Source organism: Ambystoma mexicanum, chromosome 6p (assembly GCF_040938575.1).
Source record: "Ambystoma mexicanum isolate Mex_15411 chromosome 6p, UKY_AmexF1_1, whole genome shotgun sequence".
NCBI lineage: Eukaryota > Metazoa > Chordata > Amphibia > Caudata > Ambystomatidae > Ambystoma > Ambystoma mexicanum.
The window spans coordinates 253,857,474-253,884,743 of NC_090935.1; the positions used below are offsets into that span (position 1 = coordinate 253,857,474).

The 27,270-nt window shown below is 47.6% G+C and overlaps 1 protein-coding gene across 4 annotated transcripts in view; it reads left to right on the forward strand.

Moving 5' to 3' along the window:
* Positions 1-27,270, forward strand: part of SKA1 (spindle and kinetochore associated complex subunit 1) — a 369,748-nt gene that overhangs the window by 131,115 nt on the left and 211,363 nt on the right. For 3 of the 4 annotated variants that reach the window (XM_069626972.1, XM_069626971.1, XM_069626973.1), the window contains one exon: positions 17,007-17,141. The exons of the other annotated variant lie outside the window; for it this stretch is intronic. In XM_069626972.1, the coding sequence (XP_069483073.1) occupies positions 17,007-17,141 (135 nt within the window). The remainder of the gene's footprint in view (positions 1-17,006; positions 17,142-27,270) is intronic. 4 annotated transcript variants of the gene reach the window in all.

A 27,270-nucleotide genomic window follows, 5' to 3' on the forward strand; every position in this document is an offset into this window, starting at 1 on the left:
GGCTCTTTAATGTGTGAAACCACCTGAGCAAACAATTTTGTTTCTGATATTTTTGTCAGTGTTTCCCCAATCTCCCATTTGTAAAATGTTCGTAACTTTTTGAGGTTGCAGAAGGAATACATTAAAAAATATTCCTGAATTGAATAGTACCTCCAGTGATTCTTGTTTCAAATCATGAATAAAGCCCTTCTTTAGCTTCACAGCCTTGACTTCCACACTTATCCTGTGATATAATAGGTTTTCTTGGTTAGTATATAATTTTCTAAACAAGTTGAGTCTCTTCCATTCAATGATGCTATGGATGGAGAATAATCCCAAGTCATATTGAATAGCTGTATACTTGACACTTTTTCGGGATGTAGTATAGCACTTGTCTCCATATCAGCGCCTCTTATAGATCAATCTCTTCCCTTACCCAAGAGGGAAAGCATTCAAGCCCATTACAAAATGTGAGAATTATTTTTCATAATATATAATCTTAAGGATGGAGTCATTGAGAACTTACTGAATCTTTTGTCAACCAATCACAGCTGTGTTGCTAATTTTTTTGCTTTATTCCTCAAGTAGTTTCTATAAAAAGCATTCAGTGTATTAGCTAGAATCGGGTACCCCAAATATGTAATATTCAATTTAGATGAAATCTTTACATCACATACTTTATAAACCAATTTTTTTTTGAGAATTTTGAAACTTTATATTTGGAATGTCTAAGAATGACTGTTTTGCCGGATTGATTTTCAGAGCATTAAGTGTCATATATTTATTAAAGACATCAATCCATTTTTGCAGTCCTACTGGGGTATGGTCAATTAGAACAAAGTTGTCTGCGTAGGCAGGCCAAGCCATTCTTAAACCTCCAATCTTAGAGGCGACAAAAGACGCTGCATCTAAAATCCTACCCATATCAGCCACATAGAGATTGGATAAAGTAGGGACCTGTATGCATCCCTGTCGCAGTCCATTAGATGTTATTATTTGTCTAGTAAGATGCCCTAAGACAGAACATGTATGCGAGAATCATCGTGAATGTGGATCAACGTGCTTAGGAGACCCCGTGGTATACCTAAGACATCAGATTTTAGCCATAAGTATCTGTCCACTCCGTCAAAAGCCAACGATAGATCCAAAGAGGCTATATAGAAAGGACAAGCGTTAGGTTCCCAAGCCATCTCCTGCAGACTACACATTAACAAACACCCAAAATCAGTCCCGATTTGTTTCCGGAAACCGATCTGCTGAAAATCTAGGATATTGTATTCTGAATACCAGGCCTCAATATTTTCATGCAATAGTGCAGCAAAGATCTTGGAATCTGCATCCATGATTACAATCGGCCTATAGTTGTTGGGAGAGGATCTTATACGCTTTTTATATATTGGTAGCACATATATTTTCCAGCTCTCTGGGGTTTCCTTTGAATTAACAATATCCCAAAAGAACACAAATTAGGACCTTTGCCCATAGATCTAGGCTATTGGGACAGCTGCTCTGGATGAATTCGACCTCAATATCAACCTGTTTATTCTGAATTGATATGGTCAGTTACCAGTGTGCGTTGGATATATCTCCAACCGCTATACTCCAGTGTGCATTTCCTGTAGATGTTCTGGAAATGCTCAATCCAGACATGATCTGGAATCTGGATAGTCAGTAGGGCACACTGACTGTTTTCCCGTTCATTGATTTTTGCCCAAAATGCCTTTGCTGAATGATCCCCGATAACCGCCATCATGCTTTCACAGTCTTGTTGATGAAGCTGGTGGCGAAAGGATATCAGCCAGTTCTTATAACACAATTTCACTTTTTTGATCCTAGTTTGGCCTGAAGAAATCTCTGTTAATAACTCGAATTGTACTCCGGATGGCTTTCTTATTTAGCTGAACAAAGTAATTACATTTATGTCTATGAGACTTAGCCTGGCTAACTTTATTGGAATCAGTTTTTGCAGTCATGTGTTTTGTGATGAGTCCCTCTGTTTTCTTTGAATTTCACATGAGAAAATCTCTTAATCTTGCTATTCATGCTACGATTTTCAAAATCCCTGAGCAAAACAGAATTGAACTTGCACATGTTTCTTACATTCCAGCTTAATCGGGATTTCTGCACACTAGAGAGGACTGATAAATTGGGAGCGATCAATGCACCCTCAACAAAACCATGGCCAAAATCCACACACAACATAGCATGGTCACTGTAGTCGTTACGCCTTACTTCATATTTAGTTAGGCCATCACCCAGGGTTTTACTAACGAATATAAATTCTATCGTAGACTAGTCCCTGAGCATGAAATGTATCAGAGCTCAGCCAAACAGTATATAACCCCCTTATTTTCCATGGCAGATTTCCATTTTATCCTTTGGACCTTTTTACGAGAGTATGAAGAGTGTCTGTGTTCCCCTATCACTACCTCTGGATTTGCTTCTAAAGCTAGCATCTCAATATCCGTTATAGCCTCCGAGAGGAAATCTGAGTGGAGTCCCCAGAAACTATTATATGTCCCTCTCTATGGGCAACCATCCGCTCGCATATTAATCGGCCCAATTTCTTCAATGTCTCATCTATATTATTCTTCGGGGACCAGTAAATGTTTATTAGTAGTAGCCATTTGAAATTTGATTGTGCAGTGCTCTCTAAAGATATACCAAAATACCACTGGAGATCGTCCATTCTCCAGCATGGGGTCTGGCATGGATTCACATGCTCATGAATATTCCCTGTCGTCAGGCTGGGAATCCTCGGTAAAGAAAAAACCAGTATCAGTTTCGTTTCTGATCTGTCTTTCGTAGTAATAACCAATCACTGGTCTCTGCGTCATACTGACCACAGCCAATGACTGCCCTCTACCTAAGCACCGCCTCTGGCAGCCATCTTCAGATTTTTACCGCACGTTCATGTGTTGGGATCCTCGTGCTATTGCTCTCGAGCGTTAGTGCTATTTTTTCACGTTTTTTCTCAAAAAACTTTGTTTTTTTCGGTCAAAAGAGCCTCAAGCTCCACCGACTCTCCATCCGATCAACAGGGACTCGTGTCGGATTCGTCTGCGCCCCTCAAGGGTGAAGATTTCGTCGAGCTACGCTTTTGGAGGACTCCAGAAGTTTCTCAGGCCCGGACATGGCCCAGGAGAAGGGAAGCTCGACGCCCGGAAAGCTGTTCAGGATCTGCCCTGGATGCCAGCTGCAGAACGTCTTTAAGGAGGACGAACACTCCTTTTGTCTCTACTGCTTACATGAGGACAAGACGCACGTGGAGAAGGACTGTGCGTTTTGCGGTAACATGTCGGAGCGGACCATGAAGGACCGCCATCAACGTCTCGCCAACTGGCTGGAAGGGAAGAGCCCGTCAGGCGAGAAGAAGAGGAAGAAATCCGAGCGGTCTTCTAAGACCTTTGAGGACGCCCCGGCGACTGGGGTCCAACACAAGGCCAAGCACCGCGAGTCCGCTGGCACCGGGAGCACCGAACGGTCGAGCTCTACGGGCGCCAGGCAGGGCGCACCCTCCCCGGCACCTTCAGCCACGAGCCAACGCTCTGGGTCGGGTAAGAGGAATGGCGAGCACCCGGCGAAGCTCCTGGAGAGGCCCCAGTCGAGCTCTAAGGCCCCATCGGAGGGGGAGCGAGGCAGTGTCCCTCCCCCTCAAGGATAAGGCGGTGAGTGCACCTAAGGTGGTGAAGGCCTTAATCCATCCGGCCAAGCCCTCTATCGATACTGTCGCGGCGGCCCTGGCTCAGCCTGTGGAGGCTACACCAGTGGTGGCGACCTCGGGGCTCAGAGTCTCCCTGCCACCTCGGAGGGAGTCCTCTTTTGTGCCCATCGATAGGACCCCCGTGAAACCCCCGGCGGGGAAGAAAAAGGGGGGGCAGGGCGTCGTCGTAGATTCGGCCTCAACCTCAGAGGAAGAGCTAATTGAGGTCTTAAGCCACGGCCTTGGCGTGGAAGAAGACCGGCCCGTCGGTATGGATCCCGACGCAGGTGACGACGACATCGTCGAGGGTGCCGACGGGGCCCCTGATCGCCCGTCGGATTCCCCTCTGCCAGTGCCGCAAGACAACTCGGCGGCCAATTTGTTGGCTATACAGTCCTTATGTTCAGAGATAAGGACGAGACTAGCGTTGCCGACGGAGGAACCTTTCCCGTCGGGGGATCCGGAACCGGGACCTTCTGGTGCTCCCCCGCCCAAGAAAAGAAGGATTCACCCTCCACCTCCTTTTCAGCTGTCGCGCCCCGTCCAGCCCTCCTCCCCGTCCACCCGAGGGGATGATACGGGGACTGACACGGCAGCGACGGGTACGGACGACGAGGTATACGACGAGGATCTACCGTCGTCACCTCCCACCAGGGCTTCTCCGCCTGACGAGATTGGATCGTTCCACTCCATGATCGCCAGGGCATCCGAGCTTTTCCAACTCTTCCCTGAGGAGAAGAAAAAGGAAGGATTCCTTTATCAACGGCGCGAGGCCAAGAGGAAGACGGTCCTCGCGGTGCCTCTACTGGACGACATTTGGGATGAGGGCCTCGCCCTCCTCAAGAACCCTTCCACGACGCCAGCTAGAAGAGACCGGTACGAGAAGAAGTACCGGGTCCCGGACGCGGCCCCCCTGTGCCTCCGGGCGCAGCCTACCCCGGACTCCGTCATCTCTGCGGCGGCCAGGAAGAAAGCGGGGGGGGTGCGGCCTCCACATCGACTTCCCCACCGGACGGCGAGGGAAAGAAATTGGATGCTATGGGACGCAGGGTCATCTCGTCTGCACAGCGACGACGATTAAAGCGGCCAACGCCTTGGCTATCGTGGCCCGCTACGACAGGGAGCTATGGTACAAACTGGCTCCCCTGCTGGACTTCCTACCGGACGACAAGAGGGCGGATGCCCTGGAGATCCTACAGGAAGGCGAGGTGGCGTCGGACCACGCCATCACTATTGCGACGGACATCGCCGACACTGGGTTTCGCCAGTTGGGCAACGGCGTTTGCCTTAGGCGGCGTGGATGGCTCAAGGCTACGGACTTCCGTCAAGACGTACAGACCAGAGTCCTGGACATGCCGTTCGATGGGAACAACCTGTTTGGGAAAACAGTGGACGATTCCCTTCAGGCCATTAAAGCGGACACTGAGACGGCCCGGGCCCTTGGGGTTCTGCAGCAACGACGGACGCCCTTTCGGAGCAGCGGAGGCAAGGGCGCCTCCAAAGGTTCCGGCGGCGGTTTCTCCACCTACGGTCAAGCGGCCCGCTCGTCGTCTCAGGAGGCCTACAGAGGACGAGGCAAGTCTGGCGGACCCCGCCGTCGTCGCCAAGGAGGTCAAGGCGGCAAAGCCTCGTCGAAACAGGATTGAACCGGCCGTGGGGTCGGGCCCCCACCGAAGCACCCCGGTGGGAGGCCGGCTGGCGAGCTTCGTCAGCGTGTGGGAGTCCATCTCCACCGACCGTTGGGTGCTGGACGCCTTAGCCCAGGGCCACGCGCTCGAGTTTCAAAGAAGGTGCCCGCGCGTCCCCCCCGTGGCCAGGAAAGAGCTTCACGTCCCTCAGCTTCTCCTGGAGGTAAAGGCGATGCTCAGGAAGGGCGTCATCAAACTCGTCCCAAAGAGGCTTCGGGGCTCCGGAGTTTACTCGAGATACTTCCTCGTGAAGAAGAAGACGGGGGGATGGCGCCCCATCCTGGACCTGCGACGTCTGAACAAGTTCATCAAGGCGCAGAAGTTCCGGATGGTCACCCTCCAGCACGTCCTGGGGCAGCTGGAGGAAGGAGACTTCCTGTCGTCGTTGGATTTGGAGGATGCCTACTTCCATATTCCCATCCTAAAGGGGCACCGAAAATTCCTCAGGTTTGTGGTCCAAGGACGTCACTACCAGTTCAAAGCCCTCCCCTTCGGACTAAGGTCGGCACCCAGGGTATTCACCAAGTGCCTTGCACCGGTGGCGGCGCAGCTGCGCCGCGAGGGGATCCACGTCTACCCCTACCTGGACGACTGGCTCATCCGAGCCAAGACGAGGGAGCTCGCCGTGGAGCACACGGCAGGGACCGTCCAACTTCTCACGGACCTGGGATTCTCCGTGAACTACGCCAAGTCCCACCTGGTACCCGCGCAAAACGCACTGTTTCTGGGAGCGAAGCTCGACACAGTGTCCCTTCTGGCCTCCCCGTCGGAAAGGACCAGGTCCATTCTGGGCAAGGTACAGCAGATGTTGGTTTCCGACGCGGCCAAGGTGAGGTCCATCAAGTCCCTCCTCGGAATGATGTCTTCTTGCATCTACCTCATTCCCATGTGCAGGCTCCGGATGCGCCCGTTGCAGGAGTTCCTGGACGCGCGCTGGATCCAAACGACGGGCGGCTTCGAGGAGAGGATCACACTCGACGAGAGTTTCCGCCGAGCGGTCCGGTGGTGGGGCAACCGCGCACATCTGACGGCGGGCATGGACTTCCAGACCCCAGAACACCTGGAGACCGTGACCACGGATGCCTCCCTGGAAGGGTGGGGAGCGCACACCGAAAATCTGCACGCGAGAGGCCTTTGGCTCCCGACGGAGAAGTCCCTTCATATCAACGTCCTGGAGCTCCGTGCAGTGTTCTGGGCCCTCAGGTCCTTCCTTCCGTCCCTCAAGGGCAAGGTGGTGAGGATCTTCACCGACAACACCACCACCATGTTTTACATCAGGAAACAGGGCGGAACCAGGTCTCCAGCGCTGTCCAAGGAGGCGCAGGACCTGTGGCATTGGGCCGTCGCCCAAAGGATGTTTCTGGTGCCGTTTCATCTGGCAGGGATAAAAAACACCATCGCCGACTCACTCAGCAGGGAGATGCGCTCGTGCCACGAGTGGGAACTACGGCAGGATCTAGTGGATCGCCTCTTCCGACGGTGGGGCACACCCCAGATCGACCTGTTCGCGACGGCGACGAACTCCAAGTGCCGGAGGTTCGCCAGCAGGTTTCCCCAGGCGAGGAGCATGGGCGATGCCTTCTCGTTCCCCTGGGAGGGCCTGTTCCTCTACGCATTCCCTCCTTTGCCACTGCTAATCCGGCTCGTCAACCAGCTCAAGAGGTCGCGGTGCAGGATGATCCTTGTCGCACCTGCGTGGCCGAGGCAGATATGGTTCCCGGACCTTCTGGACTTGTCAGCGTCCCCGCCAATCAAGCTGCCGGTGGACGCGGATCTACTCTCCAGTGAAGGAGGCGCCATCCTCCACCACGACCCGAAATCGCTGAACTTGCAGGCCTGGCTCCTGCGGCGCTAGAGTTTGGAGGATACGACATACCGGCCGACTGCAGAGAGGTTCTTGCAAAGGCCAGGGCGTCCTCGACTCTTAAATGCTACGGACACAAATGGAAGAGGCTCTCTGTCTGGTGCCACGCACAGAAGATTAACCCTCTACGGATTACGGCTCCCCAAGTACTGCCGTACCTGCTGACGCTGGCCAAAGCTGGACTGGCACACGCGTCCATCAAGATTCATCTTGCTGCGATCTCCCGATACACCAGAACCACGGGCCGGACGTCCTTGTGGTCTCATCGTCTGGTGAAAGAGTTCATGAAGGGACTGTTCAGATCGTTCCCGCCGGTGAAGGCGCCGGCCCCAGCGTGGGAGCTCAACGTGGTGCTGACCAAGCTCATGGGACCTCCGTTCGAGCCTCTGCACTCGGCCCCGTTGAAGTTTCTGTCGTGGAAAACAGCGTTTCTTGTGGCCATCACCTCCGCACGACGGGTGGGAGAGATCCAGGCCCTTTCCTGCAAGGCCCCGTACTTGACTTTTCACGACACGAGGGTAGTGCTCAGGACGCACCCCTCCTTCATGCCCAAGGTACCGTCGGACTTCCATCTCAACGAACCCTTGGTGTTGCCTGTGTTCTTCCCGTCGCCTTCGTCGCCGGCTGAGAGGACTTTGCACTCGCTGGATGTGGCTAGAGCGCTGAAGTTCTACGTGGACCGCACAAAGTGTTTTCGGAAGACGTCACAACTCTTTGTGAATTTTGGACCTGTCAATCAGGGGAAGGCTCTCTTGAAGGCTTCCATTTCCAGATGGCTCTCCGGCTGTATCATGTACTGTCATCGGTTGGCAAACCGACCGCTGCCTGGCCGTCCGAGAGCCCATTCCACCAGAGCGATCGCAGCCACCACGGCGTTCCTTTCTGGTGTGCCCCTGCTGGACATATGCAGGGCTGCTACGTGGAGGTCGACGCACACCTTCACGAAATTCTACTGCGTCGATCGGGATTCCAGGGAGGAGTCCAGGGTCGGCCAAGCAGTGCTGCGCAACCTGTTCGCCTGAGGTGAGCCTGGTGAGGAGGTAAGATGCTTAATGTTGAGTTTGATGTAATGCTTAATGTTGAGCCTTTGCCACCTCCCGTGGTTGTACATGTGTGTACTGCTATGTATTCTTTATTCATGAGCATGTGAATCCATGCCAGACCCCATGCTGGAGAAGGAACAAGTTACTTACCTGTAACTGTTGTTCTCCAGCATGGGTCTGGCATGGATTCACATGCGAACCCTCCCGCCTACCCCTCTGCGGCTCTTCACTTGGTCATACTGCCACTTCACGTGCTTCCAAATCTGAAGATGGCTGCCAGAGGCGGTGCTTAGGTAGAGGGCAGTCATTGGCTGTGGTCAGTATGACGCAGAGACCAGTGATTGGTTATTACTACGAAAGACAGATCAGAAACGAAACTGATACTGGTTTTTTCTTTACCGAGGATTCCCAGCCTGACGACGGGGAATATTCATGAGCATGTGAATCCATGCCAGACCCATGCTGGAGAACAACAGTTACAGGTAAGTAACTTGTTCCTTATGCCTGTTTACGTCAACCACACTCATTTTTATAGCGGCCACTAGGCCCCCGACTGGTCTCCCGGCGGTCCCCTGGGTTGCAGGCAGACTAGTTAATTTGTAACCGTCAAACGTCAGGGAACTTACATGCCATGTTTCTTGTAAGAATATTATAGTAAAAGATTGGAGGTAAGCACACAATTCAGGTAAAGAGTGGAGCCTAGAATGACCCCCTAACATTCCAAGATATAAACATAAGATTGTCCTCAGCGCTAAAGATTTTCATTTAAATGTTTTAATTGTGTAATAGAATGCTTTGAGCCATCTCCAATTGATTTCATAATTTATCTTTGTTTCCATTGCATTGTCTCTGACTAGCAGGGATAATCCAGAAGGCTCTAAGGAAATTACATGTTCACTGTTATTTCATTCTTTATTTCAGACTTGGTTAAATGGAAAAATGTTATAACCAAACCTTTGTAGATGTTCTGTTTCACTCAATTTTAAATCTTGTACCAATCTAGAAGGTATCGCCAATCTTACATGGACATATTGTGTATTAAATCTACAAGCCTGATGTCTTTGGAAGATATAAGCCAGAGCCCCAGAATCTCATTAAATCGGCTCAAGATTCTGTGACGATTAAGAGATGATGAACCACTGCCTTCAAACATGTTAGTCATAATTAGGCTATAATCATCCACGAAGATTGGTTCTCTAAGATTCAAGATTTCACTACCATACTCCCTGAGGAAGCTGGTTGAAGACCTTGTCCGGGGTATTCTCTTTGGGGCTCGTATAAATTGTCATGGCAATTAGCTTTTTTCTCATTCAGGATATGGACCCACTCCTCAGGGTTGGGGTAAATAACAGTTCTTGGTATACCACTTCTGGGACACATGTCCTTTTATTTGGACTTAACTGAGTCCCTCGGCTCTGGTAGGTGCCCAATATTCAGCCCATCCATAGGATGAGGTTCCCATAGGCCCGCTTCCCCTCTCATTACCGCAGTTCCAATTTGCTCATTGCAGGTCTCTAGGGTTTTGCTAATTCTGCAACCCTCCCCCACCATCAGGCTACCCCAGTATTCATGATTTATAATGTGTTTAACTATGTCATTTATTTCCCTTTCAGAACATTTGTTTCTGGGAAATTTTGCTCCGTCATTATTTCTGAGTTTGTGTATGGGTAACAGCCTCTTAGAGAGGGGGATAATGCTGGCTGTCTCAGATTGGGCATTGTGGGCCGACTTGCCTATATTTACATCCGATTTCATAGTAGGATTGGTCTTAATACTAATCTCTTTCTCGACAAGTTTAGCCTTATGTCATATTTGCTATTTTCTTTGTGTGATAAGTTTTTCCTTTTTATGGGTGTTTTTAAGATCTCGTTGATTTTGTTTCAGGGAATCCCGCAAAGTAACATTGGATTCTTCGTATGTTTCTTCATTACACTTGTCGTCCTCAATTATACACCCATCAGAGTCTCCCCCACCCCACCTTGATTCTATCAAATCCTCCTCATGGTGTTCAGTCATGCACTCACAATCAATTTTTGACTTAGTTCCTCTCTTAGTGATTCCAACTGTAACTCTCCAGTCCTAATTGGGGTTTTTAATAATCTTCAGGATTCTATACATAATGAAGAAAAAATACAGACCTCCCAACTTAAAAAGATTGTATCTTTACTAATGATAGCAGACAGGGCAAAAGAGAACGTGTCTAAGATTGTTTCTTGCAAGATCCATTGTAGGAGCCTCTGGGAAATGGGGGGGGATGGGTGCTCTGTTGCCCAATGAACCGATCACAATTGAGCCTGAAGTGCCCGTATTAACAGGGAATGGAGCGGTTGTAGAAGTTCATAATCCCAAAAAAAATAAAAACAAAAACCCACTATTAAAAACTCACTCGTCGCCCTGGCTGAGTTGAGGATCTCCAAAAACGAAATCTCAGAAATACCTGAGCACTTTGGCACGTCACAATATGGAGAATTTTCAGACCAGCAGAAAGATGAAGTTTCCCCCAGAAAGTTCAGAGTCCAGGGGTATATTATCACTTTCCGCCACATGTTCAGACAAGGCCAGCAGAGAGCTCTACCCCCGTACTGAATATTGTGGGCGTATCTAACATAGATTTGTCAACATTCAGTTTATCATTGGTCTTCGACCCTTTATGTTCACCTATTATTTTTTCCAAGGCTTCTAGGGCCTGCAAATCCTCTTCCTCCTGAAACAGGGACTGTGACAAATCTATCTGTACCTGAGCGTTGCATATGACCTCATCAGGTACTTCCCGAGTCACTCCCTCTAGTGGGTCCGGCTAGGGCAAGGCTAGCACTCACGGGAAACTGCCTTGTCTTTTTGTAAAAACTAAAGGGCCAGTGAGTTTAAAGGAACCCAAATGTCTCTTCGCTTGTTCTTGACTTTTTGTATTCCTTTGCTTCCTTGTTTCCCCAAATACAACATGCTTTACACAAATCTGCTCTTGGTCTTTAGAAATGCTTGCTGTGTCAGTGGGATGAGTAGGCGGAGTACTGCAGTGATTCATACTCTTGAAGGGACCTGTGGTATCATTGGCACGAGTACACTGGGTCCGTAGTTATTTTCGCACTTCTAAACACATCCTGTGTTACTGGGACAAGTAAGCTGAGTGTGCCCCTGCTCCCTGTATCTCTCTCTGTGTCTCCTGCCTCTCCTGGTACCTTTTTGCTCACAGGCTTCCGTCACTGGGTCCCTCTTCGTGACCGGAACAACTCTTGGCGTCGCCGCAACCTCGAAGGTCACGCCAGCTCCTCTTAGTTTTTTTCGGTATGACTCTGCGTAGCCACGGCCGCAGCGGTCTTGCTGCTATTTCTGCTGGACTGAACAGTCCACCATTCCCAAGTCACGCCACCGCTCACTTGATCCTCCTTTCCTCTGGGTTCTCTTTCCCTGCACAACATAAATCTCTGGTTTCCCTGTGCCTCGTTGGTACATCCACTATCCAGGGCTCTCCCAGTCTTCAGCAACTCCAAGCTCTTCCTAGGTTCGAACTCCCCAGGCTTCTCTCTCCATCTTCAGTTCTTCTATTTTAATATCCAAGTGCTGGGTCCTCCCCAGTGTTGCATCAAAGTCTTTCCTCTCTATTTGATGAGCAATCTCTCTTACTCGTCTGGGCTTTTTCGTCACAGTTGGATTAACTTTAGAGCTCGGAGTAATCCGTATGACTTGCCCATCTCTCTTCTTTGTCTCAGTAGTTTTGTCATCCATTTCTTCAAAATGGATTTTAGGACTAACATTATAATGTTATTGATGGTTCAACAGAGTGGCTTATAGGGTGTTCCTTAACGGAATGGGAGTCCTTATCCCCAGAAAGGGGGGTGGGGATTTCTCCCTGAGAGGTCCCTTTGACCACCACCCGAAGGGGGAATGTTGCGTAGCTGGCTCACTTCTCTCGCCTCACCAGGAATGGCTCCCTCTGGAGAGGAATGATGAAACCCTGTGATTTGTCACACTGCTTAGTGCGTTTTATTTTTTACCTTTAATAGTGGCGTTTCTTCGAATCTGTCATCTATCTCAGGTACGCTTGTCTTGGTGGTTGAAATATTTTCTCCTGGTATGTTCTAATTTTGTTTTTTTTCTTTTGGATTCTTGGATCGGTTTTAACCACCTGGCTGCTGCCTTCTTTTGTGAAAGAGTGATATGTTTTAGCAGTGTAAGTATGTCCAGTGCGTCTAAAATCAATTTCTGGCTCATCTCTATATTTTCCTCTGGTAGTGAGAAGTCTGTTACTCATGGATTTGGTTTGATATTGCCGATTAATGCTTGAAGATCTTCCTGTTTTGAGTTTTTCCAGTTTCTCCTAGTGATAGTGGGTTTTCCTTTGAGTGTAGGTAGCCTGCCAGTCAGTGCATTGATAACCAGTATAATGAGGACTATGGACCTGGCATTGGGGATGGGGAATTATCTCTGGTATTATCACTGCGATCAGAAATCGGGCAGGCCAACCCTGTATCTGCCCAGTTCACTCTTCACAAGTGGAAAAGCATTCACTACAGCTTGTCCCTGTTAGGTAAGAATTGATGCAGTCACACTGTTTGAGACTACACAACACTTATCTGCTTGGTATTAGGTAACCCATCTTGTGGTATAGGTCTGCACTACACAAGCTGGTAGTGTGAGTGAGCAGCCAGGCCAATCTCAAGAGGGGTAAATGTGAGCTGTAGAGCTGTACAAATTAAATTCGTAAATACATGTAACCAAGTAACAATTACACTCATGGTTTCTGTTATAAATAGTTATTTATTTAATTAACATACATTTTTAAATAAGCATTCTTTAAAAAGGCAATTTGTGTAGCAATGTAAATATACGTTAAAAGTACTTTTCAAAATCAAAACAAGTTAGTGGATAATCCTTGGATATGCTTCTTGCACACTTCCTACACCCTGAGTATACATCAATTATAAGGACAGTACTGACATTTATATATCACACTAGTTATTCTGAGGTTTGTAGAAAGGAAAGGTTAAGTAAGGAAAAAATGTACAGTTTCTTAGTATACATGAGGACAACTAAATCTTATAATGAAATCTACACAAGCCTTCCCCAGCAGTAACCGTCTGCAACAAGTTACCACCTATGAAGGACAGACAGTATCAAAGTCAATGGACTATAAGAGTCTTCAGGGAGCCAGGACAGCCAAAGTCAATTCAAGCAGTCTATGGATCTGGGGCACTTCTTGAATCAAAGTCTTTAACAAAGTTAGAGAGTTTGTAGAAAAATCACTTGTAGGGTCACAAGCTGTTAAGCCTGTGAAAAGAGAGTTGGTAAGCCACTGCAATTCCCAACTGAGAAAAGCTCAGCTGAAAGACAATGAGGTAAGTACCACAAGCCTAAACAGTGCCTCTGGTTTGAAGAAGAGTGGTCCAGCTGGATTCTGTCTTCCTACAGCGGTGCAGACCCATGTTCCTGAGACTCAGCCGTGGGCACAAGAGGGAGGACATGGGGTGGGGGGGCTCCTGTGGCGGTACTTGGGAGGCCATCGGCAGCAGCGGTCTCTTTTCGGTTCAGCAGCACTTTGCGGTTTCTTCGCTTAGCAAACAGCACTGTTGCGGATCTCGGATACCGGTTGGGCTTCCTTCGCTCCTTGGGTCCTGCACTCTGGTGAGGGGACTCGGGGATCTTGTTGTCCTGTTTCTGGAGAGCCCATTGATGCTCTTGGAGCTTCTATCCAGATCCGTTACTGCTTCGGGCGTTTTCAACCACAGATACTTTACCCCTGGCATTGGGTTTCCAAAGTAACGGAAAGGCACAGCAAGTCGAGGGTGATGTTCCAGTGGAGTTCGTCTTGGGGTTAGTTGGTCCCACTAACCCCAGCAGAGAAGTTGTTACGTCCAGAGCTTCCCTGTTAAGGTGAAAAAGGAGGTCAGCACAGGGCTTCAGTGGGCAATTCAACATTCCAGAAGGATGCAGCAAGCTTCTTTCAGTTTCTTCGTCAGGTGTTTCTCCCAGTGGTCGATTCTGCCTTCAGTCCCAAAACCCTCACCTTTTAAGCAGGTCCCTCCCATTCATGCCCAGCCTAGGCTGCCAGTCACACAGCAGGGAGGCTGTACTGAAAGGACAGCCAGCCAGCCAATCAGGACTGGTTGCATTCTGGCATTCCTAGAGCCAAAGGACAGGGCGTTCCAGGACCCTCCCTCACATCCTGTCCTTCCAGACACACTGGAGCCAGGGGTAGGCTTCAGGGCTGAAGCCCACCAAGGGCAAGACAATGTGCTCAAACATGTCTCAACGCACAGAGTAAAAGCCAAGAAAGACCGCACAAATGGTGAAAAAAGAAGACCGGCTATTTTGACGAAATGGTCACCCATGGGTGCTATACTGCTGCTGAGGGTCCAGCCTGCGGTAGAAAAGCACAATGGTAGTAAAAAGTAAACCACTGCCACCAGACATTTAAAGTAGTGAGGGTAACATAACATTTTACATGAGAATGTAGGATAAGGTGCTTCTTGGTAAACCCCAGCACCCCACATAAAATGGTGTGTGCTGGACCTACAAAGAGAAAAGTTAAGTAAAGTCAATTTCACTTTACTATTCTTGGGAACTGTAGTTCACACAAGAAAAGGTATTTAAACAGTATGTGAAATCCTGAGGGATTTCTCTGTGACACTGCACTGAAGGTGCTGTGTCTCAGCATACAAAAAGTAGATGCCTATGGAGTTTGTCAGACTCTCAAAAACAGTGAAAACACAAAATCCAAATGGGGTAAAAACACATAAGGGAGTGAGCAAAAGGGCTCACTCACTCAAGGGTTACAATTAAAAGTCCTAAATCCAGCAAAAGAGCTGGGGGTCTCTAAGGTTGAATAGAATTAGCACAGAAATGAGAATTCTACCTAACAGTCCCTAACTTAATCAGTTAAACCAGAGGGGGATACCTATTTTATTCTATTGTTTTGCTGTGCATACTCTCTGGAGTGTGGTGTTTGCATTAATAATGTTCACATGATGGAGAAAGTGATGTAGCTTACATCTAATCATAGTTCTCCTTCATGGTGTCTTCTTTTTTGTAACATAATTTTTCATTTCACATCATGGCCTTTGCCATCCCCTGGAGAGGTTGGATGGGGGTGACCTTGTTTCTAGTCATCTGCATTTCAGTCATAACGGCATGATATTTGTTTGTTTGTTTTATTCACTTATAATGCGCAACAGACCCGAAGGTAGCCGGGCGCAGCAGTACAGGAAATGCAAAGCTTAAGTTACAGGGTGGGGTCATGGGTTACATATAGAGTACAAAATACAAATATAATATATTACAGGTAGGCGGCAATTGCAATTTACACACACGGGCAAAAAGAGTACAAAGGTATAATAAGGATAGTATATGTACAGGCACTAAATGGACGTTAGCTCATCGGCCTTGAGGGCAGAGTGAGGAGGTCCATAACATCAAAGGGGAGCAGGTTAGAGATGTATATATGCTAGGGTGGCATGAGGATAGATAGGCGGCGCTAATGGGCTAAACAGTGGCAGATCTCAGCAGGTTAATGTAGCTGGTTCTGAATTTCGGAAAGGGCTGCTCCTCACGTAGGGGGTTAGGCAGTGAGTTCCATAGTTGGGCCGCTTGAACCTGGAAGCTGCTACCCCCCGCCTTGGTTAGCCTGAATCTAGGAATGATGAGGCTGTTGGCATTTGCGGTTCTGGCAGGGCGATGGATTTATTGGCTCCAATGTAGAGGGCATTACAATAGTCGAGCCTCGAGACGATTAGTGCACTCGCTAGGATGAGGCAGTTGTTGTCAGAGAAAGTGCTTGCCTGCTCTAATGTGCTTGCATGTATAGGCGGTGGTCGAAGCCAAGGACTTCACCTGTTTGTCGAAAGAAAGGGTGGCATCCAGATAGAAGCCAACTGTCTTCACATCTTTGGACACCTTGATGATATTCCCATCAATTTCAAATGAGGTGTAGTCCTGGCTACGTTTTTTGAGGTTGAAATGCGTCCCCAGGATAATCAACTCTGTTTTATCATCGTTCAGGCATAGGCCATGAGTTGCCATCCATGCCTGGACGATGATATACACCCTATTTACCAAGGCCAAATCCTCATTGTAATCCCCGGTCAGTGGAAGGAGAATCTGGGTATCATCTGCCTAGTTAGTGTAGGTGATACAGAGATGGTCCAGATCATCAAAAAGGGGCTTAGTAAATATGTTGTATAGAGTCGGGGAGACACACGAGCCCTGAGAAACTCCACACAGGATGGGGATTGGGTCAGCCGCTGCCGATGGGGAGAACACCCTCATGGTCCTGTCGCTGAGAAAGGATTCAATCCAAGTTATGGCCTCTCTGGAGAAATGTGCGGCGGAGTTTAAATGGCTACAAAGTACCCCATGGTCCACGAGGACAAATGCCGCCGAGAGGTCCAGCAGCAAAAGGAGAGCCATTTTTCCTTTATCTCTTAATTCATCTATTTGTGCCTTCAAGTCAATGAGGGCAGTCCCTGTGCCCTGTTGGGGACGGAATCCTGATTGACGCTCTCCTAAAAGTTTGTGTTCCAGAAAACCTTGGATTTCATTATAGACAATCTTATCCAAGATTTTAAGCTTGTGGGTCCTGGGATGTTGTTCTCACCCAGTCTGTTCAGTGTGCATGACTTTTAGAATATATATGGCTCATTAGCCATATGTAAACGGTAAGGAAAGATATGATCTTACTGATTGAAAGTTGCAACAACCCAAACATATGGTTTATTTCTTTGATTAATTTACAGAGCCACCGAGCTGAAAGTGCAGTCAGAAGTGGCAATCAAATCTGATGAATCTTTGCCTAAGAAACCAGCAAAAGAGAAAAAGCTCATTAAAGAAATGGCATTGCTGACTATCCAGGAATTTGATAGTATACCCACGTAAGTGTCTTTAATTTGTTTAGTATTCCGTTATGAATGGGGTTTAGGGTCTAGAAAAGGAAAAAATCATCAGTACACGTAAACATCTTCATGTAACTAGGAATTAAAGCATATGTGCCCCTTATGAATTCTCAGATAAAATTGACATAAGAATACCCAACAATGAGAGGAAGTGTTTGACACACATGCTGATGACACTTGAATCTTGAGATCCTGGAAAGACCAAACACCTCAACAAAAAAGGATGTCATAAAAATAATGTATTTGAGAGAAATGTACCACTGCAATATTGCATACCTTTGATATGGCAACAAACTGTTCCTATAACAAAGCGAAACTCTGTCGGAGCTGCAAATCTCAATATTTCTCAGACAACCGAGATGCTAAATAAGAGAACTTGCAACAAATTTAAAACTACCACCATGATAAACAAAATCCCGAGTCATCTTTCCAGCAGATGTCGAATTGATATCATCCCACACACCGTAAAAAGCAATTAAGCAATTTTGGCTACATTCACAACCAACAGAAAATGTTTCCCAGCATGCTATTTATAAGAACAGAATTCCATTTCGAATGGTTTGTGTCCTCCAACGTATTCCTCATCTTTGACGTGTAATGTCCAGCTTTAGCTGCCTCAGGAAACCTTTTCGGCAGAGGACACTGTGCGTCGATGGTGTCGCGTCGATGTCCCTTGAAGGCCTCCGTTGAGGGTGATATCATCGGAGAGGATATATAGCATACCCGTTGGCCTCAGTTCCGATTTTCTGCAACAGCCTTTTCTTCGACAACTGAATTGGGCGCGTCTCATTGTCTGGCGTTTTCTTTTGAGAAATTCTTTGAAAATCCTTCGATATATCTTCATCTTTGACACCATCGGCACCGAAGACCAGCTTTAAAAAATGCTGAAACTACGGGTCCAAGATGTCTCTTACTGACCCGCACCGTGTCTGCTTGTAGTGCCTCGGCGAGGGCCACGCCACGTCCAGTTGTACCAAGTGCCAGTCCATAACAGGAAAGGTCTTGAGGAAGCAGAAGGGAAAACTCCAGGTAGGGAAAATCCCCAAATCCCTGACACGCTAGGCCTTCGACCGACGTGTCAAGAGGAGACACTCCTCCAGGAAAAAAGGCAAAGCACTATAGGTGTAGGAGTGGCTACCACCACTCATCGTCCTCTTCGAAGAGAAGGCACCGTGGGTCACCTTCGTCGACTTCTTCGTCCGGCGCCTCCCCCAAAAAGGTTGCCTGTCCCACAATAAAGTCTACCCCAGCTGAATGGGAAGCTTTCCGAAAGGAAAAGTTGAAAATATTCGAAAAAGGTCATGCTCCTACCGAGCCTTCAAAGCAAGCCGATAAGGGGAGGTCTCGCTCTAAATCCTGCTTTCCCTCGAGCCCGGGAATAGGGCCCGAGCCCGGGAATGCAGCCTGACAAACATCTGGAACCCTTGAGATCTGATGATAAGCGCAAGGAAAAGTCAAGATCGAGGTCCTCGACGCCACCGAGACATTCAATGCCAGTGGTATCCTCGACGCTTGTCAGGCCCTCGACGACTACAGTGTCTTGGACGCCCGTTGGGCTCTCGACTTCGAAGCCAGTTGCACCACATACCCCGGCTGTCCCATTGAAGCCGAACGCTCCTTCTCCGTCGACGCCAATGAAGCCTGTATCTTCCATTCCTTAGAAAATATACACTCTTCTTCCCAGAAGAGTTTTTCCAAGTCAACTATCTTCAATTTATGAAGATGAGGAACGCTCTGATGTGTTGCAATATGGGACACCCAATGTTCCAGAGTGTCTGGTATCGGAGGAGTCCATGATTAAGGACTTGTATGATAATTTACAGTCTGCGAGTAGAGTAGATACTTCACCCGAACTGGAATTTGGGAAACCTGAGCCTGGCGAACATGCAGATGCTCCATACAGACAACTCATGTCCAGAGTTGGTGAGTACATGGGATGGAGCAGACCACCTCTCCCTTATGAACAAGATGACTTGACCGATATGTTGAAAAAGGGTCCTCAGACTGACCCTGTTTTGCCGTTCCATGTGGCATTTCAAAGAAGGGTGGCTAGAAATTGGGAATCTCCGGAGACCAAACCGGCAGTTAATAATCGGACAAAAAAATACCACCCTCCAGTAGTGACCCCGACTACCTGTCGAACACCCCACTCCAGAGAGTCTTGTGGTGCAGGCAGCTACAGCCACTTCAAAACAGGCAGCATACCCTATCATCCCTCCCGATAGGGACGACAAGCGTGTAGATGGATGGGCAAGAAAGGTATTTTCAGCAGGGAGCATGGCTCTGAAATCTGCCAACTCTACTTGTGCCCTGGAAAAATGTTCGTACACTCTGTGGGATTGCTTATCCATGGTGGCAGAGCATATTCCCCAGGGGGAAGAAAGGGATGGCTTCTTAGCTATAATTAAGAATGACAAAGAAGCTAGTTGTGAATCCCTTCAGTCAGGATTAGATACTGCGGATAGTGTCGGCAGATCCATGGTGACCAACACCGTAGTGCGCAGACACGCCTGGTTGAAGAAGTCGAGTTTTGCACCAGATGCCTCATCTTTTTGGCAGCAAGGCTGACAAGAGCATTGAGAAGTTGCAGACCTCGAAGGCGGCAGCCAAGTTTTTAGGCCCTGCTGTTAGGCAACCTCAGTCTTTTCCTACTAGTGGACAACCTCGGAGGGATAGATCTTTTCGCTAGTACTCCTCAGTTGGAAGTGCGAGTAAAATGGCCAGTGAAAGAGGCCAGAGAAAATGTCCTTGTGGTGGAGAAGGTAGAGGTGCTAAGCCAGCTCAAGCAACAGCACCCACAATACAACTCTGAGGTCTTGCCTCACAGTTCACCTGTGGGGGGCAGACTGTCTTTGCATTTAGAACAATGGCAAGACATTACTTCGGATGCTTGGGCTCTGGAACCCGTAGCCCACGGTTACTGCCTCCCTTTTATAAGAAGACCACAGAACAATCCGCCGGGGAACCGCTCTTTGATGGTTCCAGATCCGCTCCTTGTGCATGAAGTTTTAACCCTGCTATAGAAAGTTGCTATAGAACCGGTACTGTAGCGGAGAGAAACGAGGAATGGTACTATACATATTTTTTTTATCCCCAAAAAGGACGAGGACTGAGACCCATCTTGAACTTAGATACTTGAACAAGTTTCTCAGGAAGGACAATTTCAAGATGGTCACAATTTCTCAGATTGTTAGGGCCCTCCAACTTTAGGATTGGTTGGTGTCATTGGACCTCCAGAATGCTTATTTTCATGTGCCAATGCATCTCAAGCACAGAAAATACTCGAGGTCTGAATTTGGCGGTTCGCACTATCAGTTTCGAGTTCTGCCTTTCGGGCTGACCTTCGCCCTGAAGGTTTTCACCAAACTGAAGGTGTAGTGGCAGCGAACTCAGGAGAGGGGGGGATTCATGTCCATCTCTATCTGGACGATTGGCTGATCAGGGTGTGTTCTCCCGAGCAAGCCCTTGATCATCTCAAAGTCACTTGCCACTCTCTTCACAGATTGGGCTTCTCCCTCACTTACAAGTCCCATATGACACCTTCTCAACAGCTCCAGTACATCCTTGGGAAAGATCTTGCCACCCAAGTTGAGGGCTCAAGACATTCTTCAGCTGGTTACCAAATTTCAGAGTGCCAAGAATCTTCTGGCATTCGATTTCTTGAGGTTGCTTGGCCTCATGGCATCGGGCATTTATTTTTCTGGTGCCAGAAGCCTGTCCGAGAATGAAATCCCTTCAATGGGCTCTAAGAACACAATGGTCCCAGAGTTCAGGAAAGATGTCGGACCGACTTCAGATGCCAACCAAGGTCTCACAGGATCTTCTGTGGTGGGCCTGCGAGGACAACATTCTGAAGGGAGAACCTTTTTTGGCAACCATGGCTGGAGATTACAGTAGTGACGGATGCCTCCTTTAGGGGGTGGGGAGCCCACGACAACGATCTGACAGTCAGCGGTGGTTGGGCTCTATCGGAGTCCAAACTACACATTAATCTTTTGGAGCTGAGGGCAATCAGACTAGCGCTGAAAGCCTTCCTGCCCTCTGTACGGGGAAAGAATGCCCTGATAATGACAGACAACACAGTGGCCATTTACTACCTCCACAAGAGAGGTGGTGTAGGGTCACTACCACTGTGCAGAGAGGCAATGCAGCTCTGGTACTGGGCAATTCAAGAAGGAATATCTCTATCGGCAGTTCACCTAGCCGTAGAGGAGAATACGGCATTGGATGCTCACAGTCGGCAGAGCACAGTCTCCCACGGGTGGTAACTAGCTCAGGAAGTCCTTCAAGAGATCTTCACCCTTTGGGAAACCCCTCAAGTGGATATGTTCGGGACTGGTGTCAACCGCAAATGCGATCTGTATTGCTCCAGGGAATTTCCCCCAAGAGGAGCACTAGGAGACGCGTATGTGGTGGACTGGGAGTTTCCACTCCTGTACGCATTTCCTCCATTCCTCGTCATTCCTCACGTGATCAGGAGGTTGAGAAAGTTCAGGGAGCACATGGTCCTAATTGCCCCGGATTGGGCCAGGAGGACGTGGTAAACAGACCTTCTAGACACGTCCATCCATCCTCCGATACGTCTTCCACAGAGAGAGGCTCTTCTCTCGTGAGAGGAGGGTCTAGTTCTCCATCCAGAGGTCAACATTCTCAACCTTCAAGCTTGGTTTCTGAAAGGTTGACCTATAAGGATTGGGACCCCCCAGATTTATGGAGGTGTTGCTTTTGGCTAGAAGACCAGCAAGTTGTACCGTTGCCGTTGGAACAAGTTTTGCAACTGGTGCAAGGAAAATAATGTATACCCTTTTTCTGTGTAAAACACCAGACGTATTGTCCTTTCTTCTATCCTTAGCCAATTTGGGGCTCCAGATTGGTACCATTAAAGCCTATCTGGCGGCGCTGTTCATTTTTAAGCGCTTGTCGGAGGAATGCTCTTATTTCAAAATCCCTCTGGTGACTCTACTCCTGAAATGACTCCCTAATGTGTATCCTCCATCTCCTTTCCAGGTTCCGGATTTGGGACCTAAATCTGTTTTTTAAAAACCTTAATGTGTGCACCCTTTGAACCCCTCACGTGTCCTCTAAGGTTATTAACCTTTAAAACCATTTTATTTGTTGTTCTTGCATCAGCACGCAGAGTGAGCGAGTTGCAGGCACTGTCGGTAAAGCCACTCTTTACAGTCTTCTACAAGGACAAGGTTGTCTTGAAGGTCAAACCTTCATTTTTACCGAAAATCATATCGGATTTCATTTGAACCAGAAAATTGTCCTGCCTTCCTTCTAACCTCAACCTGGTAAGGAGGAAGAAAGACTTCATAGGTTCGATCCTAGAAGAGCATTAAGCTTTTACATTTCAAGAACATCCAAAGTACGGTTTGATGATCAGTAGTTCATAGGGTATACAGGTGCCATCTGGGTCAGGCTGTTTACCAAAAAGACTTTATTTACCTGGATAATTTTGACAATTTCTGAGTGCTGCATGCTTGCTGGGAAAGACCCTCCTGAAGGTTTGCTTGCTCATTCCACCAGGGGCATGGCCACATCTACAGCCCTTCAAAGGGGAGTTCCTATTTTGAATATTTGTGACGCTGCAACGTGGTCTTCCATACACATGTTTACAAAACTTTATGCTCTGGATGCTTCCCATTCTCAAGATCTTGCTTTTGGCAAGGCAGTACTTTGTTCTGCCCTGGGAAATGTGTAATGTATTGAATTCTACACGCTCCTCCTATCATAAACACTGCTTTGGTAGTCTTGCAAAGATGAGGAATACCTTGGAGGACACAATCCATTTGAAGAACAAGTTACTTACCCCTGGTAACATTCTTTCGACTGGATGTTCCTCCAACGTATTCCTCATCGCCCTCCCAACCTACCCCTCTGTAGAATTTACCATGCTATTACAGCTTCCGCTCCACCAATGTCGCGTACTGTCATGCCCGTATTTATGGCCATCTCTGCTGCATGAGTAGGAAAAACAGAACTGTGGCCAAAGGGCGCCGCACGTGCTATATATGCTCTACGATGACGTCACCCTCGACGGAGGCCTTTGAGGGACATCGACTCGGTGCCATCGATGCACTGCGCCCTCTGCCAAAAAATGTTTTCCGAGGCAGCTGAAGCTGGACATTAGATGTCAAAGATGAGGAATACGTTGGAGGAACATCCAGTCGAAAGAATGTTACTAGGGGTAAGTAGCTTGTTGTTTTGCGGTTCTCTAGTCCCATTTTATGGGATGCCTTAACTGTTTTATTTTTTCGATGCTGGTTTTCCTGGATTGTTGACTTTCTTTATCTGAACAAAGGTACTTTGTCTGAAATCTACCTATCACTGTAACTGTTTTCCACCTGTTTCCTGTAGTAGTCCATACTGCTCATAGGACAGAGGTGGTGGTTTGTCTCTGTGGATGAGACGGGCCTAAAATGGCTGTTGGGCTGATGGGGAGTGGGGGGGGGTTACTTTTGAGACCAGCCCTGCAACCTCTGCAGTGATTGAAACTGGGTTTGCCTGATTTTTTGCCGCAGACTTCATACCAATTAAATATCCTGTGTGGGTGGTTCTGAATCTTTTGCAGTTTTTAGGGCCAACCTATTTGGCTGGCTGCCAAAATCGTTTTTTGTTGTGATCGTTTTTTGGAGCTGGCTTAGACCAGCCCCAGGTGAATGTTCATCTAGTAGGAGGCTTTGTCCATTCCTCAGACTCCTACATGAATTGCTGGAAAATTGCCACAAAGATGGGCTGTGCTGCCTCCATGTCAAATTCTCCTCGACCAAGCGCCTGAAGGTATGGAGTCTCCCTGGCCTAGAATAGTGGTGGGTCATCAATCCTCCTCCTCCTCTTCTTCATCTCAGTCTAGGACCGTCCTGTGTCGCCACCTTCTGTTGGCTCCATCACAGAACCCTTCTTCCTTGGCTTGCTGACCCATCTTGCTCTTGGTTTTTCTCAATTCTGCCTGGTGCCACTGAAGTTGCAGATCCTAAATGGTTTATCGCCATCCAGGCGTTGCTAGGAAAATATACATCTGGTTGCTATTCACATTTACTAGAGCAAACTGGTACTTTAACAATAATGCATGATTCATATACTGGTCGTCTATGATTGCGCCATTAAATATAGGTTTATAGTTTACATACTAAAATGCAGCATTTGTTAATGGTCAAATATCTTTATGAAGAAGTCACATTACTTAGAACAGGGAGTAGGTAACAATAGATCATGTAGACCACTTATTTACCCAGAAGCATTTATTGTGTATCCCCTCAGGGCCTCTAAACTATAATGTAAAATTGCCCCCAATAAAATATCTGTGGGGATCCCTTTGCTCACAGTATTTCAGAGTGTGTGCTTTCTCCAACCCACAAATCTTCAACTCAACTGCAAACAAGTGGACACATGAATGTGACTGGCAGGCAGATTGCAACCAACTGTGTACGCCAAACCTGGGACAGGCACTGCAGCTGCAAACAAACTGAACTGCGTCTCTCCTCGGTATCCGCGATCCTGTTGGGTAACCATTCCAGAATTCAGGCTGCCTCCACGGCAGGTTTGGCCGATTCCAGCATACAATCTCAGACCGTTAAGCACTTTGTTAGTGGAGCCACAGATCAGTGCGTTCCAATTAGTAGATCATTGTTTACACCGGAGTGTGGAGCATGGCTAATTGACCGACCAAAGCAGGGCTCAATCCATGAGTCCCTCGTAGGTGCATATTTTCAAACATTCAATGGATCTAGTTAACCACAGACCTGTATGCAAAAGGCGAACAAATGCTGCAGACAGTGTAGCAGTTTGGGGTTGATTGGCGGGGGATAGGCAGAGAGAAGCAAGGAACAGGGAGTAGAACGAGTACAAGGAGGGTGAAATGGAAGGGACTAGAACAGTGGATCTATGTAATTACTGTGACTCAAACACTGCAGCTGAAGATGTTGCCTTTTTTCTATGATCCCAATTTTGCTACATATGTATGTAAGGGGAGACCCCTGCAAACCCCCCTGTATTCTCCCACATTTATTATCAAATGAGACGTGTTTGGCTGCGCAGTAATGGGGGTATCTCAGAACGGGCCTGTGGAAGGGAAACCTAGAAGGGAGGAAAGCATTAGCAGGGAGAGGTAGGAAAGCAGAAGTTAGAAGCAGAAACATCAAGACGGAGGAACACAGCACAAGAAAGGAGAGGGAAAGGCATTGCATAAGGAAGAGGACAGGCAAAGGCAATGAAGAACATCTGAACTTAGGAGTGGAAATGGAGAGAAAGCACAATTGGGCGGAATTTGGAAAGACTTCAAATTGGGGAGTGATGTCCAAGAATCCTTGAGGTAGTCTGAGTCAGTAGGGCGAAGTACTGGAGGCAGAGACAGGAGGTGGAAGAGAGATACAGTTGGACATGAGGTTTAAATTGGCGAGAATAATCAAGTCATTGAGTAATTAAGAGCCTATAGCTTACATCAGACCTCCTGAATTTGGCTCTTGCACCATCAATGGTAATGAAAACGTACCCAGCGAATACTCCCAGTGAAACCAAAATTAACAGGACAGGCTTGTTGTTGGCCTTAGACTGACTGGTGGAGCTGCCAAGCCTACCTAACGCATGCCAGATCATCTTGAGGCACCTAAAGATAACCCAGAGACTCCCTGAGACAAGTGTCCTGAAGGTTGAAACTCTTAAGAATTGAAGGTGTCCATTGGATGTTGGGCCTCTGGAACTAAGGCCATGAGGGTCACACAAGATTGTTTCCAATATTGCCCCCAGGAAATCAGTAAGGACCTGTACTTTTTTTTTTTTTTGCATGCAGTGTTTGAACTTGTTTTCCATCGTAACAACTCTAATAGGGTTCCACAAAAAGACTGTTTTCTTCCAGTAGATTTTGGGCAGCCTTCAAAAGAGGAATTATCGCTTCTGTGGTGTACCCAGCCCGGGAAGATGATTTCCCCCCCCCCCCTATCCCTTTCCTCCACCCATTATCTCCCATGTTGTCAGGATTTCTTAGAAATCGGGGGGTTTCACAGCCATTTGCTCCACCTTGCCTCCCTTCCCCGCCCAAAGCATTCCCCCTCAACCTACCATCGCAGACACACTGACACAGACAACCAAACATACTCACATTTACCCGCTCCCCCCTCCCTGCCCCGCCACAAAGACTCCCCAGCCTTCCCCACACATGCACACAAACTCCACCGAGAAGCCCGACTTCTGTCTTCTATTTTTGCCAGACAGCACCGGTGGCCTCACCGGTCAGCCCCTGCGGCAATGGGCGTGAGGTGTCTATTTAGAAAGACCGCTCTGAGCAGTCTTTCTAAATTTACCTTTTTTGTTTTCTCTTCTAACATGATTTTTTGGTCCTAAGTGAAGTAGTCGTTTAAAAAATAAACCAAAACATTTACATAAAAGATCGATTTACAAAATGAACTGTCACGCACCTGCCGCACACGAGTGCGCGTAGGGCCTGACAGGCACTCAAGGACCCGGAAGTGGCATTGAGGGGGAGGGGTGTGTGTGTGCCAGTGCCAGCGCCGATCTCCTGCAGGAGCAGATGAATAGCCCACCTAGTCCCTCAAACCAGTATATCCAACAATCAATTGAACAATTATTGAATTGACCATAGTGGGGGATTTGGATAAAATAACGAACGGTCGGGATAACACTGGAGTCCTCAACTGCTTGGCACCTTGGAACTCTGGATACCTGCAAATGATCTAGCAATAAATAAATTCTAAATTGAAAACTCGCTAACCATTTTCAATATGTACTTTCCCAGAACCCTTTGTTACCTGATAGTCTCTGTTTCTTTACTTGGAGACTCTTGAAAGAATTGATCTTTCAATTGCTTTTCTCTGCTGAATTCTTTATGACTTCAAACTCCTCATTAACTATCTGGATAACTCAGTGTAGTGAAGAATTTTCAGTAATTGAACACTAACTTGTATTGAATGCTATTGAAAAAACTTGTTGAGCACAACTAATTGATATTTCTGCTAGATTCAAAAATTGCCATTAGTTTGCTGAGTTCACTAGTTCTAGTCTTGACATTGGATTTATTTGTAGAATTGTAGAACACTTCAATATACATGCGCTTATTTAAAGAACACTGCTGAATTATTATTTGTTCACG